This window comes from Aquila chrysaetos, chromosome 5 (assembly GCF_900496995.4).
Source record: "Aquila chrysaetos chrysaetos chromosome 5, bAquChr1.4, whole genome shotgun sequence".
Classification (NCBI taxonomy): Eukaryota; Metazoa; Chordata; class Aves; order Accipitriformes; family Accipitridae; genus Aquila; species Aquila chrysaetos.
In genome coordinates this window covers 61,982,389-62,007,163 of record NC_044008.1, presented here as the reverse complement: position 1 = coordinate 62,007,163, position 24,775 = coordinate 61,982,389, and the positions used below count along the sequence as shown (strand labels likewise).

Sequence of the window (24,775 nt, the reverse complement as noted above, 5' to 3'; positions counted from 1 at the left end):
CAATAGATACAGTCAAAAACTAACTGGGGGAAAAAAAGACAAAATGACTGTGTTTATAACACAAGAAGTACATGCAAGTGAGCAGACGTTGGCCATGCATGATGTATCTTTGGGAAGAAAGTAAGAGAGCAGAAAAACAAAGAATGGATTTTGAGGAGCAGACGTCAATGAACAGATAACTGGCAAGTTAAGACCTTGCGGCACAAAAAGAATTACAAAGAGATGGCAGTTTCTTTACTGAAGGCACAAGTGCAAACTATGTTAATGCAAAGAAAGGATGAGAAATGTAATAGGAGAAGGTGATTTGACTCAGGTATAACAAGAAAACAGAGGAAAGGAAACAAGGAAATTGGAACTATATCAGCTTTCTTAAAGGATCAGTATAAAAGAATGGCAGAAGCATACAAGGACAAAAATTTATAAGGCCAGAGATATCAAGGGCAACAAGAAAATGATCTATAGACATACTAGTAGGAAAACAACAACCCTAAGAATTGTTGGTCTGCTCTTCTGAGGGACCACTACTGGGTCAAGAAGGCAGAAGCATTTACTGATATTCTCTAAAAAGGTTAACAGAAAACGGCAGCTAGCTCAGTTAAACAATAAAGACACAGGGCAAGATTTCAGCTTTGGAAAAAGGCTGAAACAGGTTAAAAAGTGCTTATCGAAGCCAGATGTTTTAAAAACTGTTAAGTCTAGACTTCTTCCCCAAAAATGTTGTCTTAGAAGTGTTAACAGTTACCTTTCAAAACTCATGGAGGATAATGAGGTATCTGAAGACTAGAAGTGGCAAGTGTGCCAGTCACTTTCTCAAAATTCCCTTCAAATCCTTGAAAACTTTGTTAACAAATCATCAAACAAATTAGCAGTTTCTATCTAGAAGATAACAAGGAGAAAAGTTAGCAGCCAACATAGATCTGTAAAGACAAGGCACGTAACATCGATCTCATTTCTTGTCAGAGCAACAAGCCTTACGGACAGAAGAAAAGTGGCAGAGTAACAACTTTAGGAAGACTTTTAGCAGTATCTGTATGCGGTTCTCATAAGCAAACAAGGGAAGCATAGCTGTGATGAAATTTCAGTAAGAAAAGTAAAAAACCTGTTGAATATCCATCCCCAGAAAGTAATCATCATCGATTCTATGTCAAAACAAGTATGTTTGAGTGAGGGTCCAAACATCAATGTGCTATTCCTATTCTGTTCACTGTTTTCTTTAATCACCTTGGTCACAAAATAAGGAGTACACTTATTAAACCCTGTATTGGGTCTCTGTGGCAAGGTTTTGGTAGCGGGGGGGGGTTACAGGGGTGGCTTCAGTGAGAAGCTGCTGGAAGCTTCCCCTGTGTCCGACAGAGCCAATACCAGCCGGCTCCAAGATGACCCGCTGCCGGCCAAGGCCGAGCCCATCAGTGATAGAGGTAGCACCTCTGTGATAACATATTTAAGAAGGGAAAAAAACTTGCAGCGGGCACAGAAACAGCAGCCAGAGAGAGGGGTGAGAACATGTAAGAAAAACAGCCCTGCAGACACCCAGGTCAGTGAAGAACGAGGGGGAGGAGATGCTCCAGGCGCCGGAGCAGAGATTCCCCTGCAGCCCGTGGGGAAGACCATGGTGAGGCAGGCTGTCCCCTGCAGTCCATGGAAGTCCACGGTGGAGCAGATCTCCACCTGCAGCCCATGGAGGACTCCACGCCGGAGCAGGTGGGTTTCCCGAAGGAGGCTGTGACCCCATGGGAAGCCCATGCTGGAGCAGGCTCCTGGCAGGACCTGCAGATCTGTGGAGAGAGGAGCCCACAGAGCAGGTTTTCTGGCAGGATTTGTGACCCCGCGGGGGACCCACGCTGGAGCAGTGTGCTCCTGAAGGACTGCACGCTGTGGAAGACACCCATGCTGGAGCAGTTTGTGAAAAACTGCAGCCCATGAGAACCCACGCTGGTGAAGGTTGTGGAGAATTGTCTCCCGTGGGAGGGACCCCACGCCAGAGCAGGGGAAGAGTGTGATGAGTCCTCCCCCTGAGGAGGATGAAGCGGCAGAGACAACGTGTGATGAACTGACCGTAACCCCCATTCCCTGTCCCCCCTGTGCCGCTGCTGGCGGGGGGTAGGTAGAGAATCCAGGAGTGAAGCTGTGCCCAGGAAGAAGGGAGGGGTGGAGGGAAGGTGTTCTGAGATTTGATTTTATTTCTCATGACCCTACTCTGGTTGATTGGCAATAAATTGAGTTAATTTTCCCCAAGTTGAGTCTGTTTTGCCCGTGACAGTAATTGGTTGAGTGATCTCTCCCTGTCCTTATCTCGACCCATGAGCCCTTTGTTATATTTTCTCTCCCCTGTCCAGCTGAGGCAGGGGGAGTGACAGAATGGCTTTGGTGGGCACCTGGCATCCAGCCAGGGTTAACCCACCACAAAACCACAAGCAATCTGAAACTGAGAGGGACTGTAAATAGTAGAAGAAAAATTTTGAAAAATGGTCTGAAAAATGGACAAGCTACAATGCAGGTAAGAACAATATTCTACAAAAGGAAAGAATTGACTGCACAAACTCAGGATGGGGCTGCTAGGCTATACGGCATTACTGTAAAATAAAGCAATCAGGGGTCACAGTGCCTGACAAACTAATCCTGAGTCAGTGTCATGCTGCTGCCACAGAAAAAAGTGCAAACAGCAAGCATTATACTTATGTATGGTATGCATATATGTTAGATGTGTGAAATAATTCTTGCATTCTACATTGGCAAGGCCTAAGCTAAGTGCTACGTCTGGCGAGAAGATAGCAAAGAAATTGGCTATCGTAACAGTCTTCAAACAGAAAAAAGTCGATGGCAAATAATGTGGTTTTCATATTCACAGTTTAGAGGACAACTACAAATTCATTTACATGAACTGCAAATAGGTTTAAATTAAAGTAAGACAAAACAGAAATCAGCAAAAATATTTTAAAAGTAAGGCTAATGAAGCTCTGAAGATTATGCAGTCTCTAACATTAAGGCTTTTTTTTTTTTAAGTAGTAACAAACAGGTATAGTTGATCTTGGTCTGAAACAGGAAGTTGGACTAGATGATCTCCAGGATTCCCTTCCAGTCTCATTTTTCTGCAATTCACTACTTCTGCATGAACCTGGGTAGGACAAAATTGAGAGCTCAGTCCAGGTAGTCAAATTAGGAAATGCCAAATCTGCGTGTGAATTTTAAAGCTGACCGCACACTTTTTGTGTTAAATTTGTCATCTCATTTTTTTCCATCTTTTTTTATGCTACAAAAAAGCAGCCTGCTTTCTTTATAATATACAAATTTTTGATCTAAATATACCCCCTCAGTTTGCAGACTGCCTTTTTTTCTGAGTCTCTCCATAAATTACAAATAGGGTGTGGCTGCCTTTATCTAAGAGGATAAAAGAGCAAAATTAATCTTTGCTTCCTTTCCCTTCAAAGAAAACATGTCCAGCACCAGACTTTCAATGAATGAAGATATGGAGGCTGTCTGATTTTTCATATTTGGAGTATTTTTTCTGAATTTGTTGTATCTTACAGAATTTGCAATGGACAGTTGAAGCTATAGTTTATTTTGTTCTGAATACTCCTTTCCAACGTAGTCTACTAATTAGGATGGGAAACTGAGAAACAGGACTCCTAGTACTCATTCTCATTTCTTCCACTGTGAATCCATTTCTCTGTGTCCCAGTGCAGCCCCAGGCCCCATCTTCGAAACAGGATAGTACTCATATGAAAAGCACCAAATTCCAGATCCTGATTTCAAGGGGGAATGAGATGCCTAAACCAAGATACCTAACAAGGTAGCTAAACTCACTAAAGGAGCAAGGATGCTACTTGTCTTTGAAAATCTATGTTTAAGGATTGTACTGTAGTATTACAAGTGTTATTATTTACACGGGAGACACATCTAGCAACTACCTGGCCAATTTCTGCGTGCATTATCCTCTGCTCTACTCATTTGGGAATAAATACTGCATAGCATTCACCATTCTCGGCGCCCACGAGTGCAGCGGCCAGCAAGAACGCCTGGCAGGCTACCGACTGAAGGTCACCAGGAGCCACGTGCTTCGCACAACGGCACGCGAGAGCTGTCCCTGCGTGGGCCCGCAGCTGACCCGGGGCAGCGGCAGCGCAACGCAGCCGCCCGCGCCCGCGCCTCCCAAGCTCTCCCGCTCGCGGCGAGCCAGAGAGCCCGCATCCATCCTCACGGCGGCGGGACGCGTTCGAACACCTCGGCCGCCCCCGGCAGCCCGCCCGGCCGCCTGCGGCCTGCCTCGCCGGGCCGCCCCGAGCGCAGCGCGTCGCGCCCGAGCCGTGACCGGGCCGTGCTCCTGCCCCGCGACGCGCGGCCGCAGACCCGCTCCGCCCCGCCGGTGAGGCGGCCAGGCCGCCGCGCCACACACCACCACCCCACCCCCCCCGACCCGATCCGACCCGCCGCCGGAGCTGCCCGGACGGGACCCGCGCGGCGCCCGCGGCCCGCAGCGGCGAGGCCGGGCCGAGGGGCTGGCCGGGCCCCGCGGCGCCCCAGCGTCCCCAGGGCCAGACGGAGCTGCCCCCGCCGCTTCCCGGGTCGGTCTCCGCCGGGCGGAGCACAACGGGCGAAGCGGCCGCGGGCGGGGGGAGGCGACGGCGCCGCCCCGGCCCGGCCCGGCCCGGCCCGCTTTACCTGGTCTCAGCCGGGAGCCGGCGAGCAGGGCCGGCACCGCCGCTTCGGGCGGAGGCACAGGCGCCCGAGCCGCACCGCCGCGCCCGGCCGGGCCCGCCCCGCTGACATCAGGCGGGCGGCAACGGGCCGGACCCCGCCCGCCGTCCGCGCCGCCCCTGGGGCTCCGGGGCCGCCGCGCCCGGGCCGCGGGCCGCGGGACGGCGGCGAAGAGGGCATCCGCGGCGGCTCCGAGGCGGAGCGGGAGCCGGGCAGAGCCGGGGGGCAGGCCGGCGGGCGGAGGCCCGGCTGGCCCCGGATCCCGCGGGGAGGGAGGCCTCCCCCCCGCCCCCCACGCCCCCGAGGGCCGGGGGCCCGGCCCGCACCCCGACCCGTGGCGGGCAGCGTCCCTCGCCCACGAGCCCCAGCAGTGCGGCGGCCCCGACAGGGCACTCTGCTCTGCATCTGCGTTCCCTGCTGGGCGGCAAGAGAAGGAAGGGCCGAACTGCATTTCTCTCACGAGGCTGCCAGAGCTGTCAGAGCCCAAGCAGGACTAAGTGGTGGACACGCTCACAGGCGTGGCCCACGTCAGTACCTGTATGGACCTTGTGCTCTCCTCCAAGGCTCTGGAGGGCACCCTGAGGCACAGCAGCGTCCTCCGTCATTGCCTGGCGTGTGACCAAAGGGCTTGACACGGTCTCCACAATGTGTTGCTGTGGGGTTCCCGTGAGCTGTTACGGTTCTTGCCTTCCTCCAGGACCGTGTCACAGAGCTGGTACCAGCATGTTCATTGAGAATGACTAGCTTGGCTTTCATTTTTAACATAGTAATCTCATTCACCAAGTGATGGTTCATTTGTGACGCTGTAACGTGTTTGTATTCCTTTACAGCTCTCTGTTTTTAAATAAATACCACTTTCTTAGATGAGGTTTGGCTGCGAAAAGATTGGGAACTCTTGTTCTAGTGTGTAACTCCAGAAAAAAGATGGCTAATGTAAACCAAAAACTCTTAAAACATTTTAGAGCTGCTGCACTGTAAACGTGTATTTAAGCACTTTGCTAGTTCAGTTGTGTCTTCGAAGGCTAGTTTCTTTAGGATAATTGAATTTGGGCATGTAACTTGTAAGTTACTGACATCCTTTTCTAAAGATGTTTGATTCAGGAGACACTAGTAAACTGTTGAATTATTGGCTTAAAGAGCAGTGGATATTACAGTGTCATAGAAGACCATCCCCTAGCATAGTTTCATTAGATGAGCATAAGGGACACAAAGGGTAAGGATTAACCCTCAAAATTAATTTTTTCCCAGTTTGACATGTAAAACCAGCACACTTAGAAAGAAAAAGCTCATGGACTTTGGAAGCAAGGTCAGACAATGCATTCATTGGCCAAAGCCAACATGGGGTCATGAAGGGAAAGGTATGCCTTACTAACTTAATATCCTTTTATGACAAGGTTACCTGCCTAGTGGATGCAGGGAATGCAGTGGATATGTTTGGGGGTTTTATTTTAGCAAAGCTTTTGATACTGTCTCTCACAGTATCCTTCTGGACAAAATGTCCAGCATACATCTAGACCCACCTCGAGTACTATGTTCAGCTCTGAGGCCCCCAGCATAAGACAGACATGGACCTGCTTGAGTGGGTCCAGAGGAGGGCCACGAAGAAGATGAGGGGGCTGGAGCACCTCCCCTGTGAAAACAGGCTGAGAGAGTTGGGGTTGTTTAGCATGGAGAAGAGAAGGCTCTGGGGAGACCTTATAGCAGAATTCCAGGACCTAAAGGCGGCCTACAGGAAAGATAGGGAGGGACTGATTATCAGGGAGTGTAGTGCTAGGTACGAGGGTTAACGGTTTTAAACTGAAAGAGGGTAGATTTAGATTAGATATTAGGAAGAAATTCTTTACTGTGAGGGTGGTGAGACACTGGAACAGGTTGCCCGGCGAGGTTGTGGATGCCCCATCCCTGGAAGTGTTCAAGGCCACGTTGGATGGGGCTTCAAGCAACCTGATCTAGTGGAAGGTGTCCCTCTCCATGGCAAGGGAGTTGGAACTAGGTGATCTTTAAGGTCCCTTCCAACCCAAACCATTCTACGATTCTATGATTCTATGATTCTACGATCTGGCTGGTGGCCAGTCACTAGTGGTGTTCCCCAGGGCTCAGTTTTAGGGTCAGTTCTCTCGGATGTTGTTATCAATGACTTGGACACAGGACCTGAGTGCACACCAAGTTTGCTGACAATACTAAATTAGGAGGAACCGTTGATTCCCTTGAGGGTAGAGAGGCCTTACATAGAGATCTTGATAGAACGGAGTGCTGGGCAATCACCAACTGTATGAAATTTAAGAAGGACAAATGCTGGATTCTGCACCTGGGATGGTGTAATCATGGATGTATGTATAGACTGTGGGACAAGAGGCTGGAAAGCAGCCCTGCAGAAAGGGATCTGGGGGATTTGGTTGATGGTAAGCTCGGTATGAGTCAACAACATGCCCTGATGGCCCAAAGGGCCAACTGTGTCCTGGGGTGCATTAGGCACAGTGTAGCTGACCGGTCGAAAGAAGTGGTTGTTCCACTATGCTCAGCATTGGTGCAGCCTCACCTTGAGTACTGTGTACAGATTTGGGCTCCACAATCTAAGGAGGATATAAAAACATTAGAACGTGTCCAAAGGAGGGCAACAAAGATGGCGAAAGGATTAGAGGGCATGACTTATGAGGAGTGGCTGAGGATAGTCAGTTTGTTCAGCTTAGGAGACTGAGGGGTGACCTCATTGTCTACAACTTCCTCATGATGGGGAGGGGAGAGGGAGGTGCTGATCTCTCTGGTGTCTGGTGACAGGATGTGACGGAGTGGCTTAAAGCTCCATCTGGAGAAGTTCAGACTGGATATTAGGAAAAAGTTCTGCACTGAGAGGGTGGTCAAGCACTGGAACAAGCTCCCTAGGGAAGTGGTCATGGCCCCAAGCCTGCCTGTGTTCAAGAAGCGTTTGGACAATGCTCTTAGATACATGGTTTAACTTTTAGTTTGCCCTGTGTGGAGTCAAGAGTGGGACTCAATGATCCTTGTGGGTCCCTTCCAAGTCAGGATATTCCATGATTCTCATTTCTTGCCTACTTTTGCTCAGTGGCTGGTTTATATGTTTGTTCTCATGCCATCGCTCTCCTTCAGCATACATTGTTCTTTTTTTGTCCTTGCTATTTTTCCTGATATATTTATAGGTGCAATCTATAGTCTTTATAATCTAGTCTTTATTTTGGTGAGATGAGCTATTCCGTTCCTTTACTCTACTCTGTAAAACAGTTTCTCCTTAGCACCTTTCTTAGTACTTTGCACCTTACTTTCTCCTCTCTCACCTTAGCAGCCCTTCTCTACACTCTTCAGGTCTGAATTCCTTCAACGTGTGTGACCAGAACTGTACGCAGTATTCTATATGAGATGAGCACTGCCTGCTGACATTAGCACTTTCTGATCTCCCGTGGAAATACTTCATCTGATTCATCCTGGAACTGACAACTGTGGATTTTTCATGGTTCCATCATGCTGTAAAGTCAGTTGGCTTTTGAGCAACTAAAATACCTAGGGCTTCAACCTCCTCAATCACTTTCAGGTGATTAGTGCCTAACTGGTAACAGAAATTCTTATTCTCAGCCACCAAATACATAACCTTACTCTCTGCAATATTAAATTTCATCCTGTTTTCATTTTTGCAGTCCTCAAGGTCATTCAGTTCTTGCTGTAGAGCATTCTCCTTTTCTTCCATAATGGTAATATTTTTACCCATATTCTTATCACACAACAGCTATAACCCAAAGTAAAAAAAAACAGCGAAAGCATATCACTTGTACTTAGGATAAAAAGTCCAAAGTGAAGTCACAAAGCTTTGGGGAGTGAAAAGCCGTTTCTGCAGCCTGCTACATCTTACTAAAACTGCCCAGTCTTCATTAAGTTTTTGCTTTGTACTGTTGAGTGAGAAACTGTAACTCAGCCTGGTAAGAACACTTTTCCCTGAAGCAGAAACACCTTTGGAAAATTGTCTGTATTATTTCTGTATCCCTTTCAACCTAATCTCAACAGTCTCTCTGTTTCAAAATAAATACTTGTTTGATCTTGCTAGTTTAAGAAGTAATGCTCTCATGAAGTTACTGGAATAATTTCTAGCAGGCACAAACTAATGGGAACTTTGACCATTAGCTTTAACATGGATGGAGTGAAAAGAGAATGAATGAGTATCTGCAAAGGTTGTAATTCCTGTTATGAAGAAAGCATGAGAGACAGCCAGGCCAAGAAAGGGAATCAGTAGCAGAATTTAGAAAAGGAATGCAAAAAACCCAGGTATAACAGTTTTTGAAGACTTTTGAAACCTTACAAGCACATTACATTTATTTATCAGGTACCTCACTTCATTTTTTGTTGGCATGATAACAAGGAAATTCAAACAGGTTCTATAGCCATTAGATCTCTATCTGACAAAGATAAGGATGCCACATATACAGTATGTTTTTATCGGACTTCAGAAGGCTTAGGGATTTACCCAGTATCCACCTGGACCATGCAGGCATTGTCCATCTCTCATTCACAGACCCAGTAATGTTAAATTGTTCTCAGAATACAGTAGTGTACGAACAATTACCAGTGGCCCCTAAAGGTGCCCTGCCAACATCGGTGTGCATTTCTTTGAGAAGGATAAATTCTGGATACTGAGAAAACACTTCCTAAAGCTCCGCTAAGCTGACCCAAGAGTAACATATGGACAGCTGACACTATGTTTCAATCAAATGTTAAAGGAAAGCTAAGACAGTTTTAAATAATAGTGTACAGATGGACACATGACTGCAGGATTTAGAGACATTACTGTGAGCTGTGCTGTGGGATAGATACATTTAAACAATGAACTTGCTTGTGTTACCTTTTGAGACATGAAAGAGGAGGTCTCGGTTTCTCTTGATGTACTTGTGATATCACAAACTGCTTAAACAGCAGACCCGAGGACTGCTTCCTTAGGTCACAGTGATGCCAAATCCTGCAGGACAGACAAGCCTCTAAATCGTTCCCAGAGGGTAAGTGAAAGAGCATTTTTGTACTTACTGTGTTCTCAAACCCTATTTCTAATATCTACGTACACCTCTTTGTCAAACTTTTAGTCAGATATTTCTATATTAATTTTAAAGTTGGTTTACTTAGTCTTTCATTGCTGTTGAATTTCAGTGCAAACATACAAGGTTTGTCATTTGTTTGATTACTTAACCAGTGTTCAGAGACTGTGTGCTCCAGGAGTAGTAGAACACTGGAAGGTATACAATGGGACCCGCATCAACCGTGAATGACAATGCAATTTATTGCTTTCCTGTAGCCTTCGGGCAAAGGCTCTTACCATTAATGCAATGCATCTATATTCTTAATTTGTGAAAGACTGACCACAAAGAAATGTTCACCATACGAATGCAAGAAAAGAAAGGACAGATATTTAATCATGTGAGCCTTACGTGGCTAAGATTGCCACAGCAAATTAACGTCCTTCTTAAGCATACATTTTATTTACTGACTTGCATATCACTTCCTTTGAATACTCCTAACATATTCAGTAACACAAAATGCACATGTAATAATTCAATTTAGCTATTTCACTCTAAGCCAGGATCACATAGTTTCTCTGCACCTTCTTCTGGAGAAATCTTAAAATCACTGCATGGCTTTACTGAGCAAGGGAAGTTGTGGAAGACATATACACACACAGTTATGGTGGGAAGTGTAGTATTATAGTTTCTTTGCACTGTTCAGTGAGGCTGCTGGCAACCTGTACAGTTCAGTCTGAAAAAAATCTTAGTAATATTCCATTTGTGCTCATTTTTTATGCTTGGGCTTTGCCTGAATGTTTCAGCTACATTATTTCAACTGTTTTTACTTATAGGGAAAGATGAAACAAAGAGGTAAGAATTCCGGCCACTTTGTATTTAATATTTAATCAATTATAAATCACCTTGGCTTCAATGAGGGATTGCTGCATCAATACGAATTAGTACCTTTCTTGGTCTGATAAACATCTGTTTTAATTCCAAAGCTCTGGATTGCTGAAAATGACACAATGAATATACATTATAATTTCATAGGCACTTAGATTCTACTCTTGATCAGAGCTGCAGTTGTTCCAAATTGCACAGGAGACATTCAGTATTTTGCAACACCTTCTGTAAGATGAAAGTGGGAGGAATAGGAGTACTACTCCGATAAATCACCCGTGAGGTTAAATAGAAGCAAAAATGCATGTGGTTTGATCAAACTGAAAGGCTTAGCCCTCTGTTTCTCTTTCTGTGTCTTACATCCTGGAGGTGACAGTATAAATGGCCACATGGCTTCATCTCTACATGGAAAAAGCATTATCAACATTGGGTTCTTCTGCTCCACATAAAGGTAGCTGTGTTCACCACAGGAGAGATCAAGGCCTGAACACAGAAAAAAGTCCCTTTAGGCAGTCACCTATTTTTCCCTGCTTCTTAGAAATGTCATAACCAAAATGACATTACATTTTACCTCTGTTAAAGGCATTATCCTCATTCAGATACTGCCGTAGATCTCTGGTTCCCAGAAGTATTTTTATTTATATGGACATATTTATCTGGGCAGGACAGGAAGCCATCATTCCAGGCTAAAGGACTGAGAAACTGAAATTGTGTAGATTGTTCTTCCCGTGATGTTATGAAGATCCTTTTTATGCTATTTTGAGCCTACTTTCTAAATCCATTTTTATAACGGTCATTTACCTGTGATTCATCGTCCTTCACTGTTCAGAGGTAATCCTTTCATTTGCTTTTGCCACCTCTCATTCTGTGATGTTTGTCATGACATTTAATATCTGTAATCAGCCCAGTCAGCTTTTGATATTTCATGGGTGTGCCAGCTACTGATGCAGTGCATGAAAGCAGAAACTTACACCATAATTGCTATACAGATCTATTATATGCATCCAGAGTGTGAATTTACAAGGAAAAGGAGGAACTTATAGGCTGGAAATCCCTCATTTCACTGCCTTATGCAGTGCACACACACTAGGACTCAAATCATTCCAATTCTACCATGACCACAGACAGCTCTGATTCACATCAGAAACCAACAGAAATATCATTTTTCTATCATTTGGGGGTACAGTAGAAGAACGCAAATGGATCACATTATAAAAACCCATCTCTTAATTGTAAACACTCTTCCCTAGAGGTTCTAGTCTCTATGGTACAGAACCATGCTTGGATATTCTTTTTAAGCTTTCACTCTGATTTGCGTGTCTCCTGTTTCTTTTCTCCTTGGCAGAAAGCCAGCTGGAGGAGCGTCTCTGCACTGCAGTGAAAAGCTGCAGCTCTGGAAAGCTACCATCTCAAAAATAAGCAGCAAGTATTAAGACTAAATCACCTGAAAATAGAAGGCACTTCTATCAGCTGGTATGAAAATACCTGAAAATCTTTCACCTTCATGTTTTGTCATCATGTTTTCCCTCCATGATCTACAATCCTACTTTCATGATAGAATTTATTGTACACTGGTGTTTGTTTGCATGTTTATTGCTTTATTCACATATTTACCTGCTTCAGCGCAATCCCTTGAGACAAACTAAATTAATGCTGCTATGCAGGTTAAACACACAGAAATAAATTAAACCCTTTTGATGCACTAATTCTCTCTGTTGACAAGATTTATTTCATAAAGATCATAGCCAGTGGTGTCACCACAATTTTATGTGAAAAAGACCTAGTGCATCATCTCCTAACTTATCTTTTGAGAGCTGGAGCACCTTTTGATTAAAGGTCTCAATCTGAGAAAACTCTGTAAGCTAGTAACATCAGTTGTAGCCTGCAGAGATAATTATTCTGGATTTTTCCCCCCTTTCTGTAGTTGGCTTTTTTCCTGATTATCTTCTGTCGGAGTCTTATGACACTATAGATTCACATATGCTTGCCAAAATGCCGACCATCTGAACCTTCTGAGGTTTCAACTGTGTTCTCACTGCAGGCTTGGTGGGTACTAAGGAACAAAACAGGGCAGGACACTGGTTTATCTACCCATCAAGCTTCCTAAAATGTGGCTCATCTCTATGGAAATCTTGCAGACTGCAGGGGGCAGAACCTGACACTGTTTTACGAAACGCTGCAGGTTATTGCTGACTTCACTCTAGCTGGGCTGCTTTTCCACCCAGCTGCATCAGCACAGGACGGACCTCCCTTTCTTTGTCAGAAAAGACATGGATTTTTCTATCTGAAACTACTTTCTGGTGGTTCTCCCTTGTTCAGCATGCAGAAGTCTCATACTTTGAGTTTACTCAGCTTTTCCACATACTGCATTGAAGTGCTTTGAAGATGTGGCTAGCTAGAACTGACTATTAATGATATGGACTTGTGCCCTGAATTAAGGCCCTTTCTGGTCACCCAGGACGTTAAGAGCTCCTGTCTACACAGCTGTCTGTCTACACAGCAGTTGACAGCTCACAACAGTTTTACACTGGCAGCTAGCAAAGTTCAGAGAGATTTTTCTCGTATCTCATGTTTCTGGAATCCAGGAAATCCAATCACTTGCCATAGGAGATGATTACACCTGTCTTTAACTGAACAGGAAGATGAACCACCAGGAAAGAGATGAGGATTTAACTGGTCTGCTTACTACCAAGTGATGGAGAAGAAAGAAGGAAGGAATGTAAACAATGACGCCCAGCCTAGGCATCTTTCAGCACTACCGACTTCCGTGATTTTATCGTGGATATTGCAACAGCTCAGCACCGGGCATCTAAAAATCTCCGTGGATTTCTGTATTTAAGTAACTCCCTCACACTCAGATCACGAAGGTAAACTGAACTGCCCCCCGAATTATTTATTGTTTCGGAGGCCGTGAGCCCGGCGCCCGGCTTTCAGCACCTGCGCTTGGCAGCTGTACCGCTCTTCCCGCAGCGCCAGAAGAAGGGAGCGCAGCCGTGCCCAGCCGGGGACGGAGAGCCCCGCTCCCCCAGCGCCGGCGGGAGCCCACCGGCGGCCGCCGTCCCGTCAGGGAGGGCGCCGTGCTGCGCGCCTGCGGACGGGCCGGCTTGCGGCCGGCAGGCCGGGCGCGGCAGACCAGCGCAGCCCCCCCCCGGGGACCGCCCGAGCCGGGAGAGAACCGGGGCCTCTCGGAGCCGAGGCTCTGCCGGCTCCGCCCGGGCCCTGCGCGGCCGAGGGGCCGCGGGCCCGGCGGCGGCGCAGCCTCCGAGGCCGGGAGGGAGCCCGAGAGCCGTCCCCGCGGCGCGCGGAGCGGCTGAAAGGCGGTGGCGCCCGGGGGCCACGCCCCCCCTCTCTCCGCAGTAGCGCAGGACCACGTGCCAGCTCGGCCAATCGGGGAGGGGCTCAGGGCTCTTTAAGAGCCGCGCGCCAGTCACCGCGCGCTGCAGCGGCGGCCGCCGGGGTTGCCATGGAGACCACGGCCGGGCCGGTCGCTATGGAGACGGCAGCGCCCTGGCTGCCGGGCGGGCGGCTCCGCCGGGAGCCGCGGAGGCACGCGCTGCTCGTCGTGATCGGGGAGATCGGGACGGAGCCGGAGCGGGGGGCGCTGCGCGGCGCCCTGGAGCGCGGTGAGGAGCGGGGCCGCGGCGGGGGGCCCCAGGGCGTCGGCGGGGGCGGTCCTCGCCGCCGGGTGCCGCGGAGCTGCGAGCCCGCCCGCGCCTGCCGCGTCGTCCCCGCCGCCGCCCGGCCCGAGGCGGAGCTGCCGGTGCCCGCCCCGCCCTGCGGCACCGCCGCCGGGGCTTCGCCCTCCGCCGCCCGGAGGGACGGCGGTGCGGGCCGGGCGGCGGCGGAGGGGAGGGCCGGTGCTCTGCCGGGGCCGCTCGGCGGGAGGCGGGGGCGGAGGGGAGGGAGGCCGCTCGCGAGCGCGTCCCGGGGCCGCGGGTCTGGGGCGGGCCGGGGGCTGCGGCTGGGGCTGGGGGAGAGGCCCCGCTGGGCTCGGGCGTGGCTCGCGCCCCGCTGGCGCAGCCCGCCGCCGGTCTCCGAGGTGACCGGAGCTTCAGCTCCAGCGAGGACGAGCCCAGTGACCGATGGCATCAATAACGAGCCGGTCTGGCTCTGCTCCCGCAGGCGGGCATGCTCGCGGGCCTTCAGGCCGTACGTTGCTGTTTCTTTTTTCTCCCCCTGAGCATTCCTTTCTTTGTATTATTGAAACGCAGCTAACGCTGGCTTGCAGCATCTTAAAGCTTGAAGACATTTTGCGGTTCTCGTTTCCCCACGTTTCTTTCTCGTTAGTGGATTACATCTTATTTCCATCTTACCCCAAACTGCTGTCTTATTAGTTGGAGGATTTGTCTTGCTTGCCTGTTTACTGCAGTGCAAGGGGACAGCTGCAAACAGGGGCCTGTTGTGCTATGGCCTCTCCCTATCTAAGGAGCAACTGTGTGGACCACAGAGGCTGAGGGAGGATAAGCCACAATAGTGAACTGCTTCAGGAATGACACAGAGCGAGACAGGACTGCCATAACATTTTGTTCCTTTGTTATCCATATGTGGATATTGTGCCCAGAGGCCTTGGCATTGAATTAGTCTTTGTATATTAAATGCGGTGTTGTTTAAAAGCGCAGGGGAAGGAGGTGGTGAGATGGTAGTTCTTGCTTTGTGGCACTTTCTGATGGCTCCTACAAAAAAGAGAAAGGAGAGGTTGTCAGCTACATCAGGACCTTAAGGGAATCCCTGTTCTAATAAGCAGTTTAGTACGCCTCTGAGAAAACAGCCTTTTGACTTTGCATGCACTTCTTCCCACCCCCCCACTCCCCGTTTTCAAGACACATTGGTTTAAAAGATGCCGGTGATAACAGTTGTAACTATTGGCCAGACTGTGTTATTCAGAGATACTACAGTGACTGTTTTCCTCTCAAGCATCAACAGTACTGAGGAACAGATGGACAGTGCAATTTAAGAGAGGGCGTGGGTGTAAAAATGTCAAATCTTGTCCAATTTCTCCATTTCGGCGTCTTTTCCATCCATCTCTGCTGGCAGGCCACCTACCAGCAGCTTTGAGAGCAGTGTTTCATTCCCTTTTTGAAGGGATGGCTTTATTCGGTAGGGGTAGGTCAGATTATGACAATTTGGCTTCTGAAAGCCCCTCTTTGAAGGGACTACTCCTGCTTTCTGCACAACAGGATGATCATCTTTGCTTGGCACTTCACTGAACTGGTGTGCCAACCTGCATCTTTATCCATTCTCTGAATCTTTGAAATAGTGACAGATCACTCTGTAAACTAATGGATTTTGCTCTTTGAGTCTGTGGTCATATGCCAATAACCTTGGAATTCCCACTGGAGAGAAAAGGTAAATGCCAATTTTGGAACACAAATTGTAATTGCCACAGCACAAGTAAGTTCTGCAGTTAGTTTTGTCTGACCAGAAACCTGCTGAAATTCTGCCAGGTGCAGACACTTCTTTGCATGAGAGCCATTTAAGCGGTATTGGTAAGCTTCTAACAGTAGAAGTGAACTGCTGAGGGAGCTAGGAACCTGGATTTCAGACTTGCTTCTGTCACTGACATGGAGTAGGACCTCCAGCAAGTCACAGAGGAGTTTTCCCCACTGTGAAATGGGAGAATGACCTCTTCTTGAAATAGACCAAGATCTGCAAATTGGAAGATGGATATAAAAAGTAAGAATAGTTAAAATGACAGCAGGGTCTTGAGATCTGTCCACAGACAGCACATTAGAGACAGCTAAACTCTTGATACAGGGAGTTCCAGAAATGTGGAAAAGGTACACACATGATGATTCCCATTTCTTAAGAGATAGCTTGCTGGAGAGGGTCCACATGAGGTTTGTGTGAGTGTAGAATAGGCTGCTTAGCAGAAGATTTGATTTCCTCAGAAACAAAGCGGTGTAAATAAAATCCCTCTGCCCTTCAGAAAAGCATTTCTGCAACTTGGCAAGTATGGTAATTGGCTTGTAGCACTGATAACAATCAGATTAATAAAATTGGCAAATAAAGTTGGCAAGCAAAGTTGGTCCTAAGTGTTACATATTATACATCTAGATAGAGTTTTCTAAAGGATGAAAAAAATCGGGGTTATTTTGTGTCTTTGTTCTGTTGGCTGTGGTGCCCTGTCTGCGCAAAAAAAAAAAAAAAAAAAAAAAACCAAAAAACCAAAAAACACACCACAAAGATTTTTTTCAGTGAATAAATCTCTTGCTCTGGCTGATCCAAGAAGTGTGCCTTCCCAGACTTCTTTCTATATGTTGGTTCAGGAGAATGGAATAGTGAATGTAAGACATAATGGGAACCTGCTTGTTTTCATGTGTAGTGCTTCTTAGGCAGTGGCATTGTGTATCTGTGGGATGCTTGAACAACACTTATTCTAAAATGCTAATAAATATTGGTCTTATTTTTCTTTTCCTATGTGACTTTTGTCCAGTTTTGAAACAATATCTGGAAGACTAGGTCTGGTATTAGTCGGAAATGCCAAATCTTATAAGCCAATTACCTCAGCAGGAAATAAAAAAGTTCACATGGGCATAAGGAAAGAGGGGAAAAAATGCTGAATAAATTGTTACAAGTAGGATGATGAGTGAGATGATAATTTCACTCTTCCCTTTCCTTGCTCTGAAAGAGGATCTATTCTTTCTGCATCCTGGAGGATGTAGCAGTATCTCAAATAGCATTTATTGCTGCAGTAGGACACCATGACAGTGACACAGCAGCTAGAGTCAGCAGGATTTGCCCTGCAGAGTGCCACCTTGTTCCTGTCCAGGTCAGAATGCTCATCAGTACTGCATTAAGATGCACTTACATTGGACATTTGTTTAAACAATCACGCTTTCCAAGAGTATAGCATATGAAACATTTTGTTCAAATTCTTGCTCCCTGTCTTTTGTTACATGTTTCATTTGTTCCTATCCCATGCCCAAACTGAGAGGAATAGATGTTCTGTGACACTGAAGATGGTGGTAAGTTGGTTGGTGGTGTTTTGGTGGTGGGGGGGTTGGGGTTTTTTTTTTTGCTTTTGTTTTTTCCCCCCTGACATTCAGAGGGCTTACTGAGGGGTTTTTGTGTACTCAGCAGTGCAGACTGTCAGGTAATAAATAAGCTATATTCCTCTACTGTGTCAGCTGTCACCAGAAAAAGAAACTAAGAACAAAGTTTTCTTGAGCTGCTGTAGATTCTACAGGCCTTCAGACCACTGAACTGTGTGATGCAATGTTTACTAAATCTATCTTGGTTATGTGTAGAAAGCTGGAGCTTGTATACTAGAACATCCTGTTTCCCACCAGTGGCCAGCAGAAGCTGTTGCACAATGTGGAGTTACTGTGCTGGAGAACTAGAACTGCAGTAACTGGGAATGATAATCTCCATGAAAAATCAACATGCTTCACTTGAAAGAACGCAGATATCAGATACAATAAAACTTTATATTTTGTGCAAGAGAGGACATATGTCCAGAAGATGGTGGAAGAACTGTCAGTGAGAATCCCATGAACAAACGCTGGGGCTGAAATTCTTGTTTCAGTTAACTCTTAGAAGTCTGTGGTGTTGGCCTTCAACATCTGTACTTCAGCAGGCAGCAGCACAAGAGGCTGGAGTAGTGATTCATGCTGATATCCTGGTTTTGTTTATGGTGCCAAAGTGTAGCATCACACCATCTAGGAGAGGCTGCTCCTTACTGGGATGTGAAGATCTGTGATCTGTAGTGTTTGGTGTCATCCAGAATCTACAACTGCTCACACTGAGGTCTGAAGGTGACTTCCCCAGCATGGCATGGTGCCACTTGCTCTGGGAGCAGATGCTGCTTCCTGCTGTGATATGAAGGCGATTAGCTTACAAAGATTATATAGATTAAAGAGCAAATTCAAAGGGTCTCAGTGGGATCAGGGGCTTTGAAGGAGTAATTAGGCAGAGTGAGTTGGGGGGGGGCGCTTTTGTGACTTGGAGGATGCACAGGCTATAGGAGCAGAGAAGCTGGTGTCTCTGAGCTGTTTAGTAGTTTAACCATCCAGTAGACCATCTCTACTGGTGACCAATGCTCAATAATGCAGAAGATGTAAAACTAACATAATGTATTTGCTTGGTTAGGCAGTAGTGTAATTTATTGAGCCTCAGTCCCTTGTAGCTTGTTAGTTTCACTTGCATGAAGCCCAAGCTGAATGAAGACTTGCTCACTGCATGTACTTCAGGGATAAATGTTTTATGGAAGGTAAGCATCTTATGGCCCTCTGCTTCTGAAGACTTTCTCCATCTGAAGGATGCTCTTCTGGAAGAGCATCACTGGTCCTTGTGTGTCCTGTTAACTTCTTTATCTTCACTTCTGTTTCTGAAGTAATGTAATAACAGCTCACTGGGTTTTTTTGTGTTTTTTGTTTTTGTTTTTGTTTTTTTTTTTTTTGTTGTTGTTGGGCAGGAATTCGTTCCTGGAACATTAACATTCTGTCCTGTGACCTGAATCAGCAACTGCGACTCTTCGTAACCCGACACCTGGCTCAGTTTTCTTCAGAAGTCAAAGGTCAGCTTTTTGGCTTATCAGCATTAACTTTTAACTTTTCTTTTGGGTTTGAAAAAAGTACAGAATAAAGCTGATTGTGATTTAGAATCTCAAATTCAATTAGTGAGTTGTTTGCCCAGGATTCTGCAGATGTGAATACTAAAGAAAAACCATTTTAAGGATCTGTTGGATGCAAGGAATTTAACTTAAAATTACATATCTTACTACTGAGAATAGAGTGGATAGAAATGTGCTGTTTAAGAGCCTATTAAGCTAGTAAGTTAGAATTTGTGTGTCTGTCTTCTGTACCTTATTCAGGTGGCACAATATAGTTTTACTTCGTAAGCTATTTATTATTTACCTCTTCCTTTTGGGTTTTAGAATGTACTTTTGTATGCACAAAATGTGTTGTAAGTAGTGTGTAAGATGAGTCAAATGACTTTCTGAATCCCTTTTTTGAAGGTCTATCTCTCTTATTCATTGTTCTTCTCAGGAAAGGATGTTATAAAAATGACATTAATAGTTAGAAAATGTGTTTGCTTAACTTGCAAAAAGCTTGGACTCTGGTTAGGCTGTTAAATACTTTTATGTAATGTATGTTAAAGTTACTATAGGAAACACAGATGACACTGCTGCAAAATCTTTTTTATATAAGACTGTCTTATAGCTCGCTGTATGTTTTACACTCTTATCAAAGCTTCTGAATATATTTTCCAGCTGGGGAAGCTGTTCTAATGGATAGCTGTGAAGGAAGGTACCTGGACTCTTCTCAGATGTGCCACTGACTGAGAGGTTTCTTAATGTTCCTGTGACTTTAACATGGGGATAGAAAGTCTTCCTCCTTGCAAAGCAGCATGTGTGTGTGTATACACACACACTTACAGGATTAAAATACTGTGTATGAAACATACCAGTTGAAACACTCAGCAGAAGATCTGTCTGAACTTGAAGCAACTATAACAGAGTCTATGGTACAAATAGACTAAGTACTAACAAGTCACTATGAGTATAACATTTTCCCAAGAATTCTTATAACTCAGGGCTGAAATATCTGGGTTAATATTAGCAACATGTATCCCACTCACTTCCCTTGATCGGTTCCTGAGGAGCAGAGGGTGATAAATGTGATGCCAGTCTATAAAGAAGATTCTGTGAGGGATCTGGGAAATTGCAGGTCTGTTAACCAACTGTCAGGTTTACTGGGCAAATCAGTAGTAACTATAATAAAAGGCAGAATTAGTGTCTACCTGGGCAGAGACACCATTGGTTCTGCAAAGGGAAGTCCTGCTTTTCAAATGTCTTCAAGCTCTTTGAAGGGATTAGCAAACATATAGATGAATGATGTAGTCTACCAGCCAAAAATGTTTTGGGAATCTAAGTCCATGAAGTCTGTTTAAGGAAGCCTATAGGCCATAGAATTAGGGGCCAGGCTTTGGTATGCAGAAGTTACTCAGAGAAGGATGGGTAAATAGATGTTCTGATGTAAATAGCCAGCTCTGTCAATGGAGGTGGATTGTCAGTTGAGTTCAGCAAGGTACATGCTGCTTAACATAGCTACTTAAACATTAAAGGGTGAGCAGTGAGGCAAGTTTGATAATCCAAAGTCATTCAGGACTCAGTAATGCTGAGTTCTGACTGAAGAATTTAAACTGTGTAAGGTAAATACCATATGCAAAAACAACCCCCAAATGTAGCTTCAAATTAAAAAAAAAAAGGGTGGGTTCTGAACTGACCATTACCATAGAGGAATGAAATCCTGTGGTTATGGTACAGTTCGTGGAAGCATCAATTCAGTGCTTGGCAACAAACAAAACATATAAAATGTTAGTAATTATTAGGTAAGAACAGAGAACAAAACAAGGAGCATCATGGCACTGTATATTAGATCCCAGATCTTTGAACACTGTGCAGTTTTGGTCCCCTTATCTCAAATATAGTGGAAATGCAGTAGAGCTCAGAGGGGTAGTGAGGATGGTCAGAGGTCTGGAGTAGCTTTCTTTCAAGAAATGATCAAGCAAGCTGAGATGCTTCAGTTTGGAAAAGAATTGACTAAAGAGATGAACAAGAACCAGGGGGAATTAAACTGGTGGAAGTCACATTCAAAAGAAAATATGGTGCTATGGTTGCACATTCAACCAATAGTGGAGCCATAGAATTTCTCCACATCATACTTTGGCAAGAAGCTTGTGTGGTTCAGAAAGGAAATCGGATAAATATTTGAAAGGGATCCTTTGGTGGGGTTACTAAATGGATGAACCGAAACAGGAAGACTTTATTGTCCCTTCTAACCTTACTTAAGTCTATTAGGGAACACTCAATACATATTTCAATCCATTAAATCTTGAATGAGGCAGGACAGAAGAAATTAAGTATAGAAGCAAACAACATGAATGAAGGATTTCTGTGGATGCACAGGTGAACAGACACTCCTTAGATATTGATGGGCCTCTCCAGTATGCAGTTACATAAATTTAGTTCTGATTAGTTAATTTCTGTAGCTAATGACATAGATCAGCTGGCATCTTGTTGCATGTCCAACACAGACTTATGATCTGGGTCTGACAGACTTCATCTCACCTCTAGAAGAACATCAGACATGAATGTTATTTTTACTAGCCATTTACAGCTACTGCTGTTCTGAGAAACAGAGATGCCTTGTAGAAAAACTTAGTTGACTTTTCTAGTGGGATTGAGAAAGGCTAGAGCAATATATGAGGCAATCGTATCTTGCTGAAGTTGACTCCTACTATCGCAACTAGTTAAGCAGTGACCTGTTAGATGCCCTGTTTTCTACAAGAGTTCTGAGGATTTAAACTCCACAGCCCCTAACTGCCTGATACAGACTCTTAAAATGTTATACTACTGTAGCAAGCAATGAAGCGTTTTCTATTTTGTAGCTGTCACTGTAGCTGAACACCAGTGCAAGAGGTAGTTGAAAGAGCAATCCAACATCCAAACATCTGTCTGATCTTTTTTACATTACAAAAGCAAAACAAACAAACAAACCAACTCAAATCTGAAATGAGTTAACTGGAAAGGAAAATATCTAACTGAAACCGATCACTAGCTCCTGTTGAAGGGTTGTGTTTCTGTTGGGTATCATGTGGATCTGGAAGCTCTCATATCTATATGGAAGAGACTACTACAGCAGCAGTTGAATGGCTTGTGGCTGCCAGTTTTTTTAGAAAGAGCAAACGATAATTACTGCTAGTTAAGAAGAAACCCATGAACTGAGCTGATAGCCTCCCTTTCTTCTGAAGCCTTCCTTGACTGGCATAACCCTAACTTTGCACAATCAAAACCCACTGGTAACGGAAAGTAAAATTTCTGATTTTTGTCTTGCTTTTGCTTTTTGTTATGATCTAATCTTTATCTGGCATAATGGTGATGTGTGTGTTTGTCACCTCCAGGTTAGACTTCTGCATCCCATTAAGTTTAGGTCTGAAAACAAGAAAAAACAAAACTCTAGCATGTGTAGGAGATAGTAGACAGTTCAGTGTTACGCTGTAGGGCCTCTGGCTACCAGTTTTCTTTGTGCCCTGTTTTAACTTTCAAGCTCTTAATGAGTCAGCAAATAGCTGTTCTGTAAAATCCTCTGTCATGGCTGTGGCCTTGTGGTTCTGTAAGTGAACAGGACCTAAAAGTTGACTTAATTTTACAACCATGTCTCCATTTGTGTATGGCAGGACAGCTCTAACTCTAGAGCGATGTAACTGGAGCCTGAAGCATTATCCTCATTCAGGCTGTAAAGTAGGAAACTGAATTAGATGGACTCTGACCATCTGTAAAGCACGACAGGTCCTCCTGTCTGAAGGCTTTCCCCTATAACTGCAAATATATTATGTAATAAACATTTAAAAATGCTACCTATCTTGTCCCCAGAAATTTTGTCTATAAGAGTGCTATAAGGTTCCATGAAGCCCCCTGTGGGCTTTCTCACTCAGGTCTAATTATCTGGAAAATATGAGTCATGTGGCCTAAAAGATTGTAGGTTCTTGCTGTTCACCCATTGTGATCTTAAGGACTCAGGTTCTTATTGCTAACATTGCATTTGTAAGATAATGGCTAGGCTAACATGAATCTGTTTAATAAAGTGCTGTGGTATCACCAAACCTGAAAAATCCTTGCTTTATCACACTAGGGTCTAAAGATCCTGACCTGCTTTCCCAACAGTGCTTAACATTAGAGAGGCATGTGGTAAGAAGTGTTCAATATTTGCTCAGGAAAGAGCTAAGGAATGTATAGGGATGGATAGGATTCCAGTAACATGAACAATTCTATGGTGTGTTTGCATGCTTCACTGACAAATTTGCTGATCAGTAGCAGTAATTTTATCTATCTCATCTATATAAAAATACAGATTGTTATAATTATGCTTTAATTTGACAGATATTGGTGGTCTCAACTAAGCAACAGAACAGTGGCCTGTCACTTTAGTAGAACAGTTTGTGATCTGTAAGTGTGTTTTCTATCTTCTGACAGTGCAAAGTAGGAAATTGATATCTATTTTCCTTTCTACAATAATTGTTCTAGTGCCACACTGCAGACTATAAGCAGCCATAGCTATCTGGAATATCTGGTAGAGCTGAAGAAACATGTGTGTTCATGTTCTTCCTTGATGTAGGGGTTTTGCATGTTGCTATGTATTAACCAGTGTGCGATAGAGAAAGTTCTGGAGTTGGCTTAGTCAAATTGTTCCTTAAGATTCTGGTGCTGCTGTACTTCAGTAACACTGTAGAGAAGAAGTGACGGGGTGTAGACACCAGTGGGATGCACCCTGTATTCTAGGATAATTCCCAGCTTCTCCTGGAGGAACTTGCCTGCAAATTGTCCCTGACCAGTTTGTCCCTGTCCCTGTTCAATAAAATGGTTGTTACCTGGGATCAAGTGTAATTCTAGTTCATCCTATAGCAAATATCAATGCAGGATATATTGAAAAATAATCTCTATATATGGCTTCCTGATGTGCTGCAATTCAAGATTGGGTTTTGTTTATGCAGGTGTAGGTCTTGCAGTGTAAGACATTTCTCAGATACTGTTATCTCTTCAAAAATGATATGCCAAATAAGCTATTTTCTATCAAATTTAGTAAACTAATCTGAGGGAGGCTGCTCTTCTCCCACACACTGTAAAAGTAACTCCTGGCATGAATTCCTAACCCCATTTAGTATGAACACCACTATTGTAGCTGTGATGAGTTAGTTACAACTTAGGCAACAGCTACAAGAAGTGCTAATGTCGTTGATCAGTTGGAGCAGGGCAGGCAAGTTTTGAGTGACACACTCTCTAAAAAGGTTGGTTTTTACCTAACTTACACTGTTTATTTACACAGAGATCCTCCAAACAGACAAGTCGCTAAGCCCCTTAGCAAGTCTCGCCTTTGTGCTTCAGTTTGTCCTGTGGGTCTGTTGAATAAAGGTATCCTTATGTTTCAGGATGGTTCGATGTGGCTATTTGGACAAGTGTCTCTCCAGATATGCTTGGTTTCTGTTGCAAATTGTTGCAAATTCTTTGCTGCATATCTTGTACTCGCCCTATGAAGATGTGTGTTCATCGCAGTTCTGCTCCAGATGGACATAACATAAAACTAGAAACGTTTTAACAACAGGAGCTGTTCAGCTCTACACTGTAGGTACCCTCTTGTTCCTGCTGCGGGCATAGAGAAGAGTGGCTGCAGCTGATTTTCCTC

General features: G+C 45.1%; 2 protein-coding genes across 4 annotated transcripts in view; one reads left to right on the top strand and one right to left on the bottom strand.

Moving 5' to 3' along the window:
• The window catches only part of TP53BP1 (tumor protein p53 binding protein 1), a 38,122-nt gene extending 33,306 nt beyond the window's left edge, over positions 1 to 4,816 (bottom strand). Inside the window, exon 1 of one of the 2 annotated variants that reach the window (XM_030014475.2) lies at positions 4,660 to 4,816. The gene's annotated coding sequence lies outside the window, so the exon portion shown is untranslated. The remainder of the gene's footprint in view (positions 1 to 4,659) is intronic. The other variant, XM_030014476.2, reaches the window with a different exon arrangement.
• Positions 4,817 to 14,019: 9,203 nt separating this feature from the next.
• Positions 14,020 to 24,775, top strand: part of MAP1A (microtubule associated protein 1A) — an 80,930-nt gene continuing 70,174 nt past the window's right edge. The window contains exons 1-2 of one of the 2 annotated variants that reach the window (XM_030014504.2): positions 14,020 to 14,215; positions 19,006 to 19,107. In XM_030014504.2, the coding sequence (XP_029870364.1) occupies positions 14,056 to 14,215; positions 19,006 to 19,107 (262 nt within the window). In that variant the 5' untranslated portion in view covers positions 14,020 to 14,055. Of the gene's footprint in view, positions 14,216 to 18,603; positions 18,802 to 19,005; positions 19,108 to 24,775 lie in introns of those variants that run through there. The other variant, XM_030014506.2, reaches the window with a different exon arrangement.